A 19,198-nucleotide genomic window follows, 5' to 3' on the forward strand; every position below is an offset into this window, starting at 1 on the left:
GCTTCTCAGATCTTTTGCTCTTTCCCTCACACTTGCCAACTTCTGGTTACAAGATGGCTGCTGCTGCTTCACATACCCCATCATAACCCAAGGAAGAAGGAAAAACAGTGGGACCACCATTTCTTCCTCTTTTATTGGGAATAGGATAAGTATTTCCAGAACCTCTAGCAGATTTCTTTACTCACCACATTGTCCAGACTGATGTCACATGGCTAGTTGCAAAGGAGACTTGGTTAGGCTGGTCATATCACCAGCCCTAGAAAGGAGGAAGAGTAGAGTGGATATTGACAGTGTCTCCAACACTTGTGTTTCCTGCTATAGTGTGAACACTTTGAAGGCAGGGACCATGTTCCGTCAGGCCCTATGCCCATATTATGCCGTGCCCTCTTCCTTCCCTGGAACTTTGCTGGACACAGGAACGTCTGGGAGGGAAAGAGCTTGAGAAACTAATCCTTGCCTTTTATGCTGAGCACCTTCTTTGTTAGTTCATCTGAGCAGCCTTAGGAATATGGGAGCTTCTGGATATATTTTAGAGAGACTTTTTTCAGCACCTCTTAAAAAAATAAAAATTAAAAAAAAGAATTAAGGAAAAGCAAAATTTAAAAGAAAAGACTACATACTGGGAGGAAATCTATGCTGTTGTAAAAATAGAATAGGGCTCAAGTGCATTTTTCAGTAATGAATGCATGAAAAGAAGCTTCTTAAATTATGAATGTGGCTTCTCTTGTTTATTGCCCAGTAATCCTGTTTTATTGATTTCTGTTTATTTCCAATCACCTAGAATGAGAAACTATGTTGTTTAGAGATCTTGATCCCCAAAAGATTGTTTAAAGCTACTCGGCTCTATTTAGTTGTTTATTTTTTGCTCAAAGTGATTGAATCAATACAAATACAAACAAAACACCTTTTCCTTTGCTCTCTAGAAGACTAGGGGAAAAAAATACAGGAAAGCTAAATAAAGATGCTTGGATAAAAAAAGTCCCAGCAAATGACATATTGATTTCTTTCAAAGAGTCAGAGTGTAAATTAAAAATATTCTTCTGACACAGTTTTTATTTTTTTTTTCAACGTTTTTTATTTATTTTTGGGACAGAGAGAGACAGAGCATGAACGGGGGAGGGGCAGAGAGAGAGGGAGACACAGAATCGGAAACAGGCTCCAGGCTCTGAGCCATCAGCCCAGAGCCCGAGGCGGGGCTCGAACTCACGGACCGTGAGATTGTGACCTGGCTGAAGTCGGACGCTTAACCGACTGCGCCACCCAGGCGCCCCTGACACAGTTTTTAAAGATGCACCGACTCATCAGTGGTGGCGCTTACTGACTTTCTCTTCCTAGAGGGTCAGTTTGGAAGCACATCCCACTTTCCCAAGATCCCGAAATAACACGATTCCTATTTCATGGCTCATATATGCATGTGTATTATTCTTACCAGTAGAGTAGAGACTCTCCATCTGTCCTTATTTCACTTAAAAAAATTCTTTTAAATGTTTGTTTATTTTTGAGAGAGAGAGAGAGAGAGAGCACACATGTGTGGGAAGGGCAAAGAGAGAGGGAGACAGAGGATCCTAAGCAAGCTCTACGCTTATAGCACACCATGAATCATAAGGTCATGACCTGAGCCAAAGTCAGACGCTTAACCAACTGAGCCACCCAGGTGCCCCTTTGTTTCACTTTTTTGATGCATGTCTCTTCTACTGACATTCTACCTTCACCTTACTGATGAATAAGCTATAATGAAAGGAAAATATCTCTGGATGGTGTTTTCCCTTTCTATTTGTTATTTTTAGTGTAAGTGGTTAGCTAATAGAAGTAAGAAAGGATGTGATAGATTTCCTCAGTTATTATGTTCTTAGAACACCATTGCCTTCTCTCTGCTTTCTAAGCAACTTCTGATTCAAAGGAAAAGCAATAGCCTGTTGGAGACCCACTTACTCAGCAGATATAACACACTCAACACTCATATCAGAGGACATGGTATGAAACCCTAAAAGACAGAAATGCAAAAGTGGTCACCTTTGGACAAGACTTTATCCATAGTCACTCTTGTCTCGAAGATAATACCAACCTCCCATGAAGAAAGACTGGGGGATTCATTCAGATAAATCTGTTTGATTCATCTTATTTCTTTACATTATGGGTCCACAGAATCCTATGCTCACAGGGCACCAAAAACTTTATATGTAGATGGGCTGGACACACGCATTGCATGTATCTCCTTTCCTTATGCACATGCTCCATTGTCTCATTGAACTTCACTTATAAAAGGCAAGTTCAAAATTAAATGGTTAAGGACTTCAAGATGGTGAGAGCAGAACATTAAACCAAGCCCAAGGCCCTTGTGAGCACAGAATCCTGTGTGACTACATAGATCTCCAGCCTGGGATTACACCTGCAAGATATCACCCATTTTTACAGTGAATGAATTCTGTTGCCTATAAATTTGGGGAAATGAATAGCCTTGCTATCCATAAGAAATGAGAAATGAATAGTCTTCTTTTCCCACACAAAAGTTCTGTTGTGTTTGCTTTTGAATCTGTATCTAAGATGAGATAATCCACTATGGTATGCTGTAGCCTGGGAATGAGAAAGTGACTTCTGTGGTGTGAGTCCATCTGGATTCATGAATTTCTCATTCAGCAGGACCTAAAAGACTTTCTCTAACTTGGGATTTATCATACAAATTGAAGAACTTTATTTGAATCCATCCCCCAATCTTCTTTGTGGGAGGTTGGAATTGTCTTTGAGACATGAGTAACTGTGGATAAATTCTCAATCCAAAGTCAAAACCCTTTGACTTTTCCCTCTCTTGGGGTTGGATATCATGTTATTCAGTTGGCTTTCACTTTTTCCTTATAGTTCTGACTCAAATTTACTGCAGATTACCTGTAACTCCATCAGTATTTTATTAAATCATATGTCAAATGCACAAAACTGGCTTTAACTGCTGCTGTTGCTCTGACATTTGTATCTGACTTTTCTAATATTATGTCCCTTGGCTGAGTGGGAGATATTCTCTTCAGTGTAATAAGGAAAAAACATCTTGTCTTTTTATCAGTTGTATTTTACATTCAATTCATTGCATTCGATTGCTCTTGGTAAATTTGCTGTGCCACATGCCAAGCTCCCGGTTGTGCTAATGTGCTCTTCCTTCTTGTGTTTATATTTTCTTGAGCTTGCTTTTTTTTCATAGTTTCTTATGTATTGGCATGAATCTTTCATACTTTTAGTTCTTCAAGATAGCCATTCTCAACTGTTTTCTACATTGACAGACACAACAGATGTTCACATGCATTGCACGCTCTTTTCAGTAAAAGTGGCTTTCCTTAGACAAAAAAAAAAAAAAATATATATATATATATATATATATATATATATATATATATATATATATTAGGTTATGTTTGACTCCTAACATCTTGCTGTTTTTTCTACTCCTTTCTCTCATGCTCATCTAGCATACCTTAATTCGTCAGTGACCAAAGATTGAGAACCATGGCGATTTGCTCTGTACCAAATGGCTACCTTACATCTTTTTTCAGAATTGCTGACCAATATCCAGGACTGGCTTTATCCTGTAACTCATTGCTCTCCACCAACATTTTGGTCTTTTATTAAGCCTTTTAAAGCTGTGATCTCAAGCTGCCAAGAAGGGCTGTTTCTCCTGTGTTGAGTGGTAAGGTTAGGCCACAAAATAGAGGGCCAAGAGAAAAACCATCCCACAAAGTAAATGATTCTATTTTTCCTGTTTTCTTCCAAAAACCCATTTCTTCTCCGTGAACTACAGAGCAAGAGAGGACATGGAGAAATGAATAATGGTAAAATTTCAGTTTAAAAACACACATTGGTCTTCTCCATGACTTTTGAATTTTACCATCCATTAACGGAGACCTACATCACTTTTTATGGATTATATTAATATTTGATCTGGTCACTAGCCTGTTAAAAACAGAGGCTTGATTTTGGTGATAGTATTGGCATAAAAACCTCACTTAGCATGGAAATACCACAAAAAAAAAGAAGAAAAAGAAGAAGGCAGTGGCAGGGAGACAAAAATATAAACAACAAAACTAGATTAAGTCTTTGGAGGTTTGGTTATAATTTTGGCATTCCCTTGTAATGAGCAGAACCTAAATACTCAACAAAGTTTGTGGGAAAAATCAAAAGACTTAACAGTAGGAACACAGCCAAGCCTTCCTGATTAGCTGTCTTAGAGAGGGCTGCACCAATCGGAAAAAGCTACCCAACCCAGACCTTAGGTGTATGTAATCAATAGGCTCCTGGTCTAGATTCCTAGAGATGGTGTGTGGTTGAGTGGGTGGTTTGTATTTTCTTCTTCCTTGCCTCCTAAATAATATGTAATTTCTCCAGGCCAAGAAATAAATTGAAAGGATTTAGAGGGATTTGCTTATCAGTGGAACACCACGTAGCATTACATTCCTCCTGCTTTGGGGAAGGTACATTGAAGTTTGGTTAATCTTCTGTGGTTCAATACTCCTCTTCCCTCTGTCAGGCTGCCTTGAACAACAGATAGATTAATCCCCCTTCTACCCACTCTCTTCTTCCTCCTCCCTCCCTTTTCTCTTGATCCACCCTTCCTTTTTTGAGCAGATGGAAGAAATCTTAAAACTGGAAAGAAAAGAAAAAAAAAGATGCCACACCACATTTATTTATGTAATCCTAGAAGACCTCCAGGATAGAAAGAAAGACCCCCAATCCTTGGCACAAAATTTGGCTAAGCTTAGCTTGGTTCTTCCGCTGTTAATTAAATCTTGAGTCTGCAAAGGGATTTCCTTAAAGGTTAATTCATTAGTAAAAGTTACTATACATCATGTTGTTTTTTATCCTCCTCCAGTATATGCAATGTGGAAAAGAAGAATAAGAATATGGAGGCTGTTGAGGATGAGCAGAGTTTAAAGGGAATCTGGTGGTACTATTTGGTTGGATTCCTATATGATCTGCTCTTGTGAATGACTGTGAATAATCAGTTTTTGTTACAGTGGGTACCACTTATGGACTCACGTTAACTTTACGTTTTTGCAGCTGATGGTGTAGCAGCCTATCAGTTTTTCTAGTTTGGCCTGGCTCAAATCCAAGTAATCTGTAAGCTACATGAGGACAAGGACTTGGTCTGTCCAGCCCCCTTAGCACAGCGATTGGCACATCGTAGGCAGCTAATAAACATTTGTTGGGTGAAGACTGATTGAATAAGTAAATGTATGCATACTTAATATCCTATATCAAGAACAATTTTCTGTTTTTGTTTTCATATTTATTTTCTTAGCTCCAGTCTAGTTAACTAAATTTGGTGATACCGAATGCCATATCTGTAGCCCAGGGCAATTCTCTTGAAAGCTGCCTCATTTCATGGAAATATGAGTCAAGTAAAATATGTACACATTCATATCTAACTTGGCAAGTGATTATCTCCAGGAGTGGGCAGGGAGAAAAGAGGAAAGGAGTATTTTGAAAAACCACAATAGCTTGAACTTCAGAAGACAGTTTTAAAATTCACAGGGTGTTCCAATAAAGTTATGTGGGCACATAGATGTAAGGCCTGAGGGGAACTCAAAAAGCATCTTAACTAGATGGAACTTGGTCTCTTTGTCTCCATTGTTCAGAGCCTGCCTCATGGGATTCCCTGAGCTTTCACACTCGAGCATGACAAGTTCAACTCATTTGTTTCATTTTCTCATATTAGTGTCAGTTGTTTGTCTTGAAAATGTCTTGAAAATGACTATGAAGAGGATGTTCAGAATAAAAGGAGGGTATTGATAGTCCCACTCCTAGGTCTTGTTTCTGTATTGGGCTTGAGTTGGAAGAATTGATAGGGTGGTGGGAGAGAGGAGGAAGGGTGAGATTATTGCTTCTAACAAGCTTGCCCAAGCTCCAGGCCTTTTTCTATCTTTGGTTCAGTCTAAAAACCATCCAGTAGTGTGTGTGTGTGTGTGTGTGTGTGTGTGTGTGTGTGTGTGTACGTCAGAGTAAACCCCTTCAGAGTGGAGGATCTATAAGCATCAATCCAAAAAGGGGCTATGCAATGGCAACAATTTGATAAAGCCCTAGTAGATAAATTTTAATTGTGATGGTCAAGGTTTCCAAATCTCATTAAAGTTTATAGATTTACCTAGAGTCTTTGGGTTCTTATTTAATTAAAAGTATCTCAGACATGATTTAAATAGAGAATAAATGTTCATAATGAGGCTGTATGATTCCCTCTCTCATATGAGATACTTTAAACCTCAACTTTATCACAGAATAGAAGTATAGAGGGGAAAAACTAAAACACCAAGTATTTTAAGGAATTGAATTCTTTTCAGCATGAAGCAGCTGCAGAGATGTATGGCTGTTTTCTGTGGGACTTCAGAATATTTATGGGCCTTTCTCTTTTCCTTTTTCACTGGAAGAAAGGCGATCATCATTCTTGAGTGTGTTATTTATAATTTCATAAAGCTGTTCTGTGGCAAGACTTATTTTATCTTGCGCTTAATCTCGGTCAAATAACTGTGCTTCCAAGGAGCTGGGCGGAGAAAAATGATTATCCCACCAAATGATTAGCCTCTTCTCAGTATAAGATAAAGGGCTAAAGGTTGGAATTTGAAGTCACAAATAGGCATCTGGGCAGGAAGGAGGGCACATGGCGAATCTACCTCGAGCTGTTCTGACCATGGTAGCAGACATTTTTCTCCATGCCAAATAACAGATAGCAATGAAGAATGAAGTAGAGCCACCCCTGTGCTGAGATGAGTAGACCCCTTCAGACTAAATAATTAGAAGCAGGTGATTACAGAAACAATAACTCACTGGAGGAAAATGAGAAGCCAGTTCTGTGAAGCTGAGGGAATTGGAAGGTAAATATACCTATAAATTTACCTGGTGGGTAGAGTTTTGAGCTTTCTTCTGTCCCAGTTTATTCTAAGGTAATTTCAATAAACATTGGTAGAAAAAAAAAAGAATACAAATGCAATAAAAAAATCTTTCAAGAAAAGAATAAAGAGGACTCCTTCCAGACAGATATTTTATTGAAAGTTATTATAATACCTATCTTTAGTTTTATGAATCCTAATACAGAACCAAGTAATTTCAACATATGGATTAAAAATATGCAATATGTATTTTTAAATGGAGTAATATGAATTATTATTTTTAATATGGGACTTGGCTAATGCACAGGGACAGAAGAACATTTTCCTGCTCTTGAGAAGGCAAAGTAAGGTCTTTAATCCGCACTGTGGAGGGATGCCACAGCGAGACCCATGCATAATGTTCTGGAACCATGTATATGAGCTTCCAAAGGAAAGGTGACAGGTGATGCTGATGAGATGTGGGGAGGGGAAGGAGAGATGTCTGACCGGACAGGATATGAAATTCGTGCTCGTTATCTGAGTTTTCAGAAACAACAGGATAACTCAGGTAGCTGTTGTTCTGTCATGCTGGTACATCCTTTCACCCCTGTACTACTCCTGGGTATACAAGTAGACTGTGCTTCTTCATGCCTCTGAGCCTTTGCAAAGACTGTTGATTTCATCTAGAATGCCCTTCTCCTCCACCAGCAGCTCTCCATTGTCCCTGCTTCAGGGCTTCCTGTCCCTCAGGGCTCATTACCACCTCCCCCTGCCATTTGCTCTCTTAGCACCTTATGCTTACTCTTATCAAAGCTTTCAGTTTACCCTGTCAAGTTTGCCTGTCTACTCAGTCCTCTCTTCAGAGACTGTGAATCCCCAGAGCAGAGGAACTATGGTTTATCTATCACTTTATCCCTCATAACAGTTACAGTGCTTAACACATAGGTGTTCAGTAAATATTTATTACAGTAATAAGTGAATGGATGAAAGATGAATAAAGCACTTTGATGATATAGTCATATAGCATAGATGGTGGATTTGGGAGTCCATCCACTATCAAACTATTTGGTTTGGAGGCGGTCACTGATCTTGTATTCTTTCTTGAGGGACTTACGAATAATGTGGATATTTGACATATGGGAACCATAATGTGTAAATATCTTAAGTTCAGCCATTGGGAATTATGAGAGCTTTAGGCAATCGTTGTGAGGGAAAGATATGAGGATGACATAGAAGGCCCTTGATAAGCATTCCCAGCATAACTATACAAATGGAAGAACTTCTAAAGCAGTACTCTTCCCTGAAGGAGCATGGATGGTGGGCAGTTAAAAATAGCAGATGTCACTACAAATGTCCACACCCTTGGTTATTATGAGTACTAAAAGTTTTAATATGTGTTAACTGCTTAGCTGACATCTGAGTATAGCAAGTATTTAATAAGTGGTAAATGTTATTAGTAAGCATGATTCTAGAAAGTTCAAATATCTTCTCAAGAGTACTAACTTCTCCTTTTCTCTAAGGATTATGAGTAATTATGAAAAATGGTTATCATTGTAGGAAACACACACAAACTAGTACTACTACTGTATTTTATTTAAAGATAAAATTCCGTGTTCCATTCTATTCATAATAATTACATCCTGAATCTGTATGTGTCTGCAATAGTGAAACATAATTCACCAGCCATGGAAACCAATAGTCAAAAAGTGTGCCTTTTTCCCCAAAGTTCAGAGTTAGACCCTGCATTTACTTCTATGTAGGGAAAGAGACAAGAAAATTAAAGAGCTACTAAAAGAAAGCCTTGGGTTTTCCAAGAGTAATTTTGGATCATATTGTCATTACTTTAGGAGGTGATTCTAAGTACATATGATCCCAAAACTCTGGTTTGTAATTTGGGGATTTTTTTTTAATGTCAGGGATAGGAGTAGTAAAAAAAATTTTTTAATCCCTAAATATAGTGTTCTAAATCCTGAGTCCTTTGCAAATCAAAGCTTACTGCCCCTGGCAGAGCCAGGATTTCTGAAACCACAGTGTTCTGTGGCAGGCGTGGTAGCATTGGATGCCAGGTTCTCCAGGCAAACATTGGTTACTGTGTTGGGCAATGAGGGGATTGAGATGTTTGTAATGGCTTTGGGAATTTCATTGGCAGTGGCTGTAATTGGTGATGATGGGGTCTGAGGGACCGAAAGGAAGGGGCTGACTTCACATAAAACCCACACAAATTGTCTGGACCCAGAGCCATGGGAAACAGATTATCTTCCAGTGATTTTTAAGCTCTCTTGGCATCTCTATGAGTGTATTTTTCTTTATCACTCTTCATGACAGATGCAACCAGAGGTGATGAATGAAAGTGGAGTTAATGAATTATCAGTAAGAAAGAATAGTTCTAAAGGGGATGAGTATTTGGAGATAGAATGCATAGGTGGATGGAAACTTTATTTAAACTAGGAATGGCAACTAGGCTTGGCATTGCTGTTATTGATTGATTGATTGATTGATTGATTGACTTAGTCTTAGCTAATATTTACTTATTTTATTTAAAATTTATTTATTTTGAGAGAGGGTGTGCACACACGTGCAGGGGAGGGGCAGAGAGAGACGGAGAGAGAGAATCCCAAGCAGGCTCTGTGCTGTCAGTGCAGAGTCTGACGTGGGGCTTGTTCTTACTAACAATGAGATCATAACCTGAGCCAAAATCAAGAGTCAGACACTTAACCACCTGAGCCACCCAGGCACCCTGCTTCTACTTACTGAATGTATACCATATGCCAGGAACAGAGCTTCACTTTTAACTTTTCACTTAAATTGATGACAAGACACTATGTTTATCCCAATTTATAGATGGAAACATTGAGGCTTGGAGAAGGGAAGTAACTCAACCCCTGGTCACTGACTATAAGTGTAGGAGCTGAGAGTCACAGCTATGCTCAGTGAAGAGTCAGTCCTGCTCACTCTGTGGTCTGCTAGACTGCCTGTCATGGACCCTCCTTGAAGTCTAGCCACTATTAATAGGAACTACTGGTAAAATGTACTTCTGTTTCTGGAGGAACATTGTATTCATCCATATTCACATAGAAGATCGGCAGAAATCTCTGGGAAGTAAGACACAGGGTCAGTTTACTGGGGATAAAGGGAGTAAAAATGTGGAAGAGTGTATGTGTGGGGTCTACATTGGTGGTTGAGCCCCATCTGGGGGACACAAGTGGAGGTGAAGATAGGGAAAGAGAATGCTGGGGACAGTGTCACCCAAAACACGGTAGCAGGGAGAACTTGTGCAGTACTAGAGGAGACAGGGGAAAGCTGAGAGGAAAATAGTAAATATCTTTCAACCTCAGAGTCTGGTACTCTTCCTGAAAAGAAACTCTATGTCATATCTTTGGCTAATCAAAATGGCTACAACTTTCTTATAATTGTTAAAAGTTTCCATTAATGTTTCACTAATGCCTTTTTTGGTTTCTGTTGGAGTTATGCATTGCTTTCTCACATTCTGAATGACCTTAAATTTATTGCCTGGCTTTCAGTTCTTGGGATGAGTTCACTAGATTTTCATTTAACCCACTAGCGTTCACTCAGTACTAGGAACCTATGCTAGTTATGCCACATACAGGCCATTCTGCAAGGTCCTTATAATGAAGTCACCAACAAGTATAATTGATTACACTTTTGAAGTGTATTCTAGGCCTCTTTTTTATTACCATCCTCTGAAGAATTTTTAAAATTTTTTTTTTCAACGTTTATTTATTTTTGGGACAGAGAGAGACAGAGCTTGAACGGGGGAGGGGCAGAGAGAGAGGGAGACACAGAATCGGAAACAGGCTCCAGGCTCTGAGCCATCAGCCCAGAGCCCGACGTGGGGCTCGAACTCCCGGACCGCGAGATCGTGACCTGGCTGAAGTCGGACGCTTAACCGACTGCGCCACCCAGGCGCCCCAAGAATTTTTTAAACAATCTTTTTTTTTTCCCTAATTGCCCTCGTCCCATAAAATTTTAATACCACAGATATACTGTCTATTTGTTTAAGCACTGTGGGCTTTTTGGCAGGTTAGAAACCATTTTAATACCTAAGATCCATCCCCCCTACACACCCAAAACAATTTTTGCTTCCTTGAGGGAGGTCTTCCCTCCATGCACAACTCATGCTTTAGAACTATCAAAGAATGATTGCGACCCTTCCAAAAATGCTGTTTGCCTCTTATGATTGCCTCTGCATTTGCACAGTTAACGTGTGTTCCCTTACCACTTCCCTTCCCTCAGTAACTGAAAGTGGGCCCTGTACAGGCCCACACACACCAGGAAACTCCCAAGGAGGTGTGCTCACCATCTCTGTCTCTACTGCAAAAACATGGTGGCTCTAGGACACAACTGCCAGTTTTGATTTGCTGGAAGTTAAATGCACACTTCAGTACTGTCTAATTGAAAAAAAAAAAAAAAAGTATGTTTGAAAATCCTTTTTTCTATTTACTTGGAGGAGGAGCAGGGGTTGAAGTATCTCCCTGTCCAATGTAGAATCAAGATCAATGACATGGTTTAAGGCACCTCTCTACCACTGTCAATTAAGCGAAATCAATTACCTAGTGTGGTTTTTCTACTAATCTTTGTTGTGCCCAGTAATTCTATGCTTAGCGTGTGTACTTCAAAAAGGATGTTCTCTGGAAATACTAAGCATATGGGTTGTCGTGTTCATTTCTTTGCTAGGACTGCCATAACAAAGTAGCACAGACTGAGCGGCTTAAACAACAGAAATTTATTTTCTCACAGTTGTTGGAGCTGGAAGTTCAAGGTCAAGGTGTCAGCAGGGTTGTTGTTTTTTTCTGAGAACTCTTTTCTTGGCTTATAGATGGCTGTCTTCTCCCTGTGGCTTCACACAGTCATCCCTTTGTGCATGTCTGTGTCCTAATTTCATCTTTTTATTAAGGACCCTGGTCATATTTGATTTGGCTTACCCTAATGATCTCATTTTAACACAGACCCTATCTCCAAATATTTATCATATTCTGAGGTACGGGGGGGCTTAAAACTGCAGTGTTTTAATTTTGGAAGACAGAGTTCAGTCCATAATTAACATCATGTAAGAAGAGGTGTAAAAGAAGTCTATGTGAGCCACAAGTACAGACTTTGACTAAGCTGTATCTGTTCAAATCCTATTTCTTACTAGCCGTGTGTCCTTTCTGAACTTCAGTTCTCCTTAAAAGTATAATAATTATATCCATCCCAAAGGATTGTTGTGAGAATTATATCTAATCAATTAATAATAACTATAATAAATATATATACATGTCTAGCTCAGCATCTGGCTTGTAATTGCTTTTCCTCTTGAATATGGATTCAGACTTCAGTGCACTGAGAATAATAAAATCAGCAAGTCAGTTAACATTATTAATATCAAGGTGGGAAAGAAATGAGAATTTATTGAATAACTGTATATTGAGTACTCTCATGCACATAGTAGGACATAAGATCTGTAGATTAATTATTCAGTAGTATTTATTGTGCCTGCAATATGTGTCAGGTACAGAAAATAGTCTTCTCATCTCCTGTATCGCAAAGGCCCTTCTTACTACCCATACATACAGTTTTCTGTATTTCTTGCAGCAGATTCCCTGGCACTGGCGAGTTTCTGCAGGATCCAATAGAAAAAAGAAAATGTTTCAAATTGAGTTACTATTGTTGCAACTACATTTTTTTCTGCTGTCCTCAGAAACAGTCCTACCTGTGTCCAGAGGCTGTCATGTGGTTATTTCTCTGCTGGCCTACATTACTAATTCAGCTAATTGCAGCAATTACACGAAGAGATCGCTGCTAGCGAGAAAAGCCATTATACTGTTCCTGAACAGACTGCATTCCTCAGCATTCATTAATTATGCCAGCCTATAGATTCACAACCACCAAATCATACACTTGAGACCACACACCATATGCATTGAAACCCTCTCAAAGCTTGCAGTGCCTTTCCGTGCTGGCTTGCACTCGTGTATTGTCCAAAATTTGCATAGCCCTTCTGCTGCCCTTTGGATTCTCAAAATTGAAATTACAGTCAGAAATAGAGTTAGGCTGTACAATGTGACTTATGGGGATGGGATGATCTTGAGCCTCCTAGAACCACTCTGAGTCTTTCACCTTCTCATAAAACCCATACAGGTTGTCTGACCCCATAACCATTCACAGCCACACAAGAGTTTAAAATTCTTTATCCTACAGCATGCCCTCTTTAGAGAAGAGAAAGAGTAATAATGATGGAAGGCAAGACATAGTGATAAGTCTTTGATGCTTTTGTTCATGGGTTTCCTTATCTCTCTCTCTCTCCTCTCTCTTCCCCCACCCCATTATTTTTCCTTTGACATGCACAGCCAACATCAGATGACCTTGTTTCATCTGCTGAATGTTCAAGCGATGATGAGGACTTCGTTGAGTGCGAGCCGAGTACAGGTAGGTTAGGTCAGTCTTGTTTTGCTTGCTTTCTTTTTACATTTGCAAAAAACAATACATACATATATGTGAATATACATGTGTTTTATATATATATTATAGTGCGTTAATGTGTGTATTTCCTATATCTATATATGTATAAGCATACATATATAAATATTAATATATAATCAAAAGCATCAAATCCCATGGAAGGAGCAGATAAGATCCCAGGGAAATTTAAAGTTATTTCCTGAAAACTAAAGAAAAAGCCATGGTGTGCCGCCTAACTTTGAGCAATCAGACACCCAGCTTAACTATGGGAACAAGAAAAGTACAGCAGCCACTGGCAGTTATGAAATTGACAGGGTGTGGGATCATGAAGATGTCTATACAGAAATAACATCAAAACACCATGAACCCAAAGTGGAACTATAGAGGTAATTTAAGCCTCATGAATTGTTCTGAGTCTGCATGGCAAACAAAACCGGAAGCCAAAATCAAACATAAATAAATAAATAAATAAATAAATAAATAAATAAATAAATAAATAATAAATACATACATGCATACACACATACATACATACACACATTTTCCATGGGATTTCAACAGCAGTTAACATGGTATTATATTTATACTAATTTTGTTCATTGTGCGTTTAGAGAAATTGTGCAGTATTATAGCTTAGTAAAAACAAAATTAGTACTGAACCATGCCATGTCAATAGCTGAGATGCTTCAAAATGTATCTATTGTGCTGAAGTTGAGAGTTGGCAACTTGATGCTTCAGTGTGTTCCCCATTTGCACCCAGATACATTTTGATCTTTTTATGGTCTTTCTTTATAGTGAGCTATATATGATATAATGTCCAGCAGGCAACTGCAGTCCCTGATTATTTCCTATCAATTTTTCCAAGTCATCTGTTTTGAGACTTGCTATAAGTTAAACATTTATATATATATAATAGAGAACAGATATCATCGAATTTCTGTGTATGTTTAATAGAATTAAAAGCTGGAGTTGGGTCAAGATCTTATTTCTGCAAAGGCTAAGAGAAATAAATAGAATATTCTAGTTGATTCTTTGGTTTGCTTGATTTTTTTTCTTTTCTTTAAAAAAAAGAGGTGAGCCATTAAACATTTTATTTTGCTAATTCTGGAGAAATTCAAGGTTTGCGAAAAAAATAATATAACCAAAGAAAAAACCTTCCAATTCTTACCCCAAGATGATTTACATTTTCTCAAATTTTGTTGAAGGACTGACTGGTGTCTTGCAAGTGGCTTTGAATCCAGGAAGTTCTGTGGGTTCCTATTTTTAGCATTACGTAGGGATATAATAATAGGTAGGACCTTTCCATTTTGGAGTGTGACCTGTTTCTTTGGGAGCTCAGTTGTGTAGAAGGAAAGTAAGTGTGGCCTGGTGGTCAGATTTTTTTCCCAGATTATTAGACAATAATGTACTACATGAGGCTTTAATAATACTGGAGGTTAGATACATCCAGTCTATACCAGAACTTGGACACCAAGTTTTTATTCACTCATTAATTCATGCGTTCATTCATTCAATATTTCTGAGTGCTAGGGCAGGGTACAGTGTATCTCTAGAATTGAGGCCCTCCTGTTCTAATAATTTTCATAAATGAGCTGTTGGAAAGTAGAATTAGGAGCTTTGCTACCTAAATTACCTCTCCAAAATAATTCAGCTCAGCAAGTATTTTTTGAGTTAACTGTGTGTTAGGCATGTGCCCCATCTTAGGAATTCAGATATAAATATGACATGTTCCCCAATAGATATGTTAAGTTAACTGATTTCATGGCCAATAGTTTCAGATATCTAGACTTTAATTTGGATTTTTCTATTTATCCTTTCTCTGGTTTTCTTGCTTTCATAGCAGAGGTATCTGTATATATGCAACAATGTTGATCAAACCTTTAGATTTTAAGTCTTCTCATAAAAATTAAGACTTGACCATTCCAAAATATTACCCCTGTCCTCCCCTACTACTTCCCTGCCTCTTACGCTAAGTCATTTCCATAGCAACCTCCATAACAAAACAGAGGGGGTTTCCAGATCTGATTCATGAGTACAGCTTCCCAGGTTGTGGGTGTATATTGCCATTTGGTATTGAACTTGAACAGGCCCACACTTGAATGGCCCCAAACTAAGTCCATTTGCTTTTTTAGTGGCTGCACAGGTATTTCATCTGATTCAAAAGCAGAGGACAGAAATTCAATGCCAGCATTTCTTGAGTAATATAATTACATGGGGCAGGTGGGAGATAAAAGCTGTTTTTAAAACAATCTGTTGTGTTCTCTGAGGGGATGTAGGAGGGGACATATAAATAAAGTAGGGGACAGAGTGTTTACCCTGAAGGAGCTAACATGTAGCTCTAAGAGACTAATATTGATCCCTTCTGCCTGGGATTATTCAACTCATCACATTTGAAGAAGGAGCATTTCTTCTTTCTAAATTTATTTACTCCATAAAGTATTCCTGATAAGTGATTCAGATATACAGGGAAATATGTCAGAAGCATATTTAATACAGAAAGGAGGTAGATATTCCTACTGATGTAGAGATTTTACCCTGGAGGCCTGATTAACACTGAGGAAGGTTACACACATAGAGATACAAAGCCCTCTTCTGCATCCCATGAGAAATATCTCCATAGCCTTCACATCTTCCCAAAACAGTGTGGGTTAAAAATCAGAAAAATGTAAGCCAGTTGTTTCTGGGGCTAGGTTTGCCCTGCCTAAAGAGAAATCTTTCATTGCCCATGCAACAACAGATAATAATGGCAATATTTGGATCTCTTCGGCATATATGATTACTCTGAGATTCTGTGTGAATATTGAGATTAAAATTTTGGGTTTGAACATTCTAATTCACTGCCTCAGTTTCTCAAATTTTACTCTTTCCAGGCCTGATGTTTGATGGAAATACAATCAGTTTGGTTAATTACCCAGGCCTCGTTTTATCTTATTTAACAATTACCTTGTCTTCTCTCATTTTGTTGGCAAGTTGAGGATTTTCTAGCTGTCTCAGTTATAAGGCATTTAACTTCTACTGATTCTTTCCTGATTATTTAGGTTCACTAGAAGCTCTTATTTTTCATAAATTTGCATAATTTAGAATTTGCTCTACTCAACAACTTTTGTTTTCATTTGGGCATCAAATTTTAAATGAAATTATTTTTATTTTTAATCTTCAAATCAAAATGGATTTTAAAGCTTCTGGTTTTGAGTCAGATGTAAGCAACTGCCTTTCGTGCCCACAACTCACTTTGGCACTTAGAGATCACGCTCATTTGTGTAGCTTAGTTATATCATCTTGAGGGACCGCTTAAATTTTTTTGGACTTTGGCTGATGATAGTCTAGAAACCTTTAGATCTAATGGGTCTCAAATTTTCTCTGGATGGAATGAGTAAAAAACGAACAAACAAAAAACCCCTGCACCTTTAGAGCCACACAGAGAGTGAAAGCTCAGTTAGTATTTGACTGAATTTATATGACCCTCAACATACCTCAGAATCTTACATTAAAGTTGGAGATGTTTCTTACCTCTAACTTCATCTGCCTTTAAAGAGCCAAATAAAACCTGTTGAATTATTTAAAATATATGATTCCATGCAAATAAATATCACCCTAACAAAATCCACATTTCTTAAAAAAAATCCTCTACTTTTTATAATGAGTCACAGGTAAAATTACATTTTCTGAACATTTACTTTGAGAAACCAGCATTGAAACTGTGGTAGGTTCCCCTCCCTAAGGAATGTGAGGAGGAAACACACACACACACACACACACACACACACACACACACACACACAAAACCTCAAAGCAACCAGGCTGTAAGAGTGAGCATATGACCTCTGTCACGACCTTGTAACCTGAGACCACCTAATCAGACTGCCTGTTTGTGTGTTCCCATATATGGGAGACAAAGAAATAGAAAATGTATAAGAAACTACACCACATGGTGATTGGGGCTCAGTTCTTCCATATGAACCCAACTGAGACCCACTGGCATGAGTAAAGTTGCTTCCCAGAAAGAAAAGCCTCAGTGTCATGACCCTCTGTGGGAGAATCCTGGTACAAAAGTTTATAAAATCATAATGAAGGTATTTGCATCAAATGAAAATATGCAGAAGAATATTTGAATAGCTATTTCAGGACTTAAAATTGGGGGTCAGGGTTTTAACTTTCCTAATTTGTGCACATGAATTGCATTCCCCACAAAGGAAGTCAGTATCTATTTACTATCTCAGACTTTGTCTTTGCGTACAAACCCTTTTTTTCCCAAGCACACTTCTGTTGATATTAAATCATGCTGTAAATTCCTATTTCATTGTTCTCACCTCTTTGGATCCAACAACAACAACAAAGTAGAGAAGCTGGAGAGGATTTATATGACCACTAGAAAATGGGATTTTTGATAAATGAAATTATGGAAGTCAAATTACACTTAAGATCTGTAGTCAATTCACATCTGTGATTTAAAATGTGGGAATCAATTCTGAAACATAGAGAAATTGATGAAAGTCACTTCCTAAATGGAAAAAATACCTTCTCTCCCTTCCTGCTCCTATCCCCACTCTCTCCATCTTTAGAAATAGAAAACACTGTATTCTTAGGTGAGCGTTTATATAATTAAAAATTACCAACTTTCTGAATTTTATATATTTATGATCTCAGTATTCTAAAGTCCTGGGGCAGGGGCCACAGAGCAGAGAGAAAAATACAAAGAAATGCCTTTTCACCTGAGAAGTGGGCATGGCAACAATTAGCAACAGTATTGATTTACGCGGCCATTACACAGGGATACATTTTTCTAGTTGTCAATTAGCCAGGGGTTTTGCCTCCACTTTTGTTAAATGTCCTTTGATCAAATCTCAAGGGACAGTACATCCACCAGAGGGCAGACAGTAAAAGGAAGTAAAGATGAAGCAGATCCATCCATCAATAGACCTGTGCTAAACAATTTTCTTAATGGTTGGATTGAGGGAGATGTTTAAACTATTGGCAGTAATTTGAGATCACAAAATAATTACTTTTCCCAGAGTGGTTCTCAGATGTGTTTTTACTCCTCAAATCTACAGCCCTCACATTTGCATTTGGTGTTATTGCTACTTTGTTCCTCTTTGTTAGTCACACTATAATATTCAACCCAGTGTGGGTGAAATTTAAATTTGGCAAAACACCAAGAGCATAGCCTTATTTATGTTCTCCAGGTGGAACTGGGTTCTTAATCTTTATCCATTTGAGACGCCTCAACATTTATAATAGGAAAATCTGGCGCTGAATTGTTAACAGTTCACCAAATCCTTAGGTTTTTATTTGCTGGAACACCATGGAAAATGCAGCTGAAATGTTAAGACAATAATAATTTTAGATCAGAAGGATAAGAAGAAATACAGTCTTATTTTTCAGAATCCATAGTTTAAAAAAAACTGAATGTGCTGGTCATCGACATTAAATATGATATTTTTAATCTTATATGTGTATAGAAATACATTTTGCCTTTAGTGTTTTCAGCAAGCTTGAAGAATTAGCAACTTGTACATTTTATTTGGGTTTTTGTTCAATTTTAGAAATATTGTTCCACATGGAAAAATTGGCTAATGACATGATAATTCTATTTACAAATCTTGAATCGCGCATGGAAAAATTTTTTCTAAAATTAAATGAAAATCAAGTGTATAGTAATATAGTCAACGCATAAATAAAATGCCATAGGAATGTTTGAGCGTCACGTGTCCAGAATCCACCGTGGAGCCCAAGTCCACTTTAAAACACTTCGAATAAAAGGATAATGGGAAGTAATCTCAAAATGGTTTTACTTTTGTTAAGAAGAATGTACACAGATGTAAGTTTCGTTAGTTCAATTAATCATTGTTGGGTATAGACCTTAGTCCCTTTTACATTTGACTTATAATACATGTCTG

At 38.0% G+C, this 19,198-nt stretch overlaps 1 protein-coding gene across 6 annotated transcripts in view; it reads left to right on the top strand.

Annotated features, from left to right (window-relative positions):
- The window catches only part of NRXN3 (neurexin 3), a 1,506,001-nt gene that overhangs the window by 1,439,913 nt on the left and 46,890 nt on the right, over nucleotides 1-19,198 (top strand). For 4 of the 6 annotated variants that reach the window (XM_047863768.1, XM_047863771.1, XM_047863770.1 and 1 more), the window contains one exon: nucleotides 13,190-13,268. In XM_047863768.1, coding sequence (XP_047719724.1) covers nucleotides 13,190-13,268 — 79 coding nt within the window. Of the gene's footprint in view, nucleotides 1-13,189; nucleotides 13,278-19,198 lie in introns of all 6 variants that reach the window. The other 2 variants (XM_047863767.1, XM_047863769.1) reach the window with 1 other exon arrangement.

Source organism: Prionailurus viverrinus, chromosome B3 (assembly GCF_022837055.1).
Source record: "Prionailurus viverrinus isolate Anna chromosome B3, UM_Priviv_1.0, whole genome shotgun sequence".
In the NCBI taxonomy this organism is placed as follows: domain Eukaryota; kingdom Metazoa; phylum Chordata; class Mammalia; order Carnivora; family Felidae; genus Prionailurus; species Prionailurus viverrinus.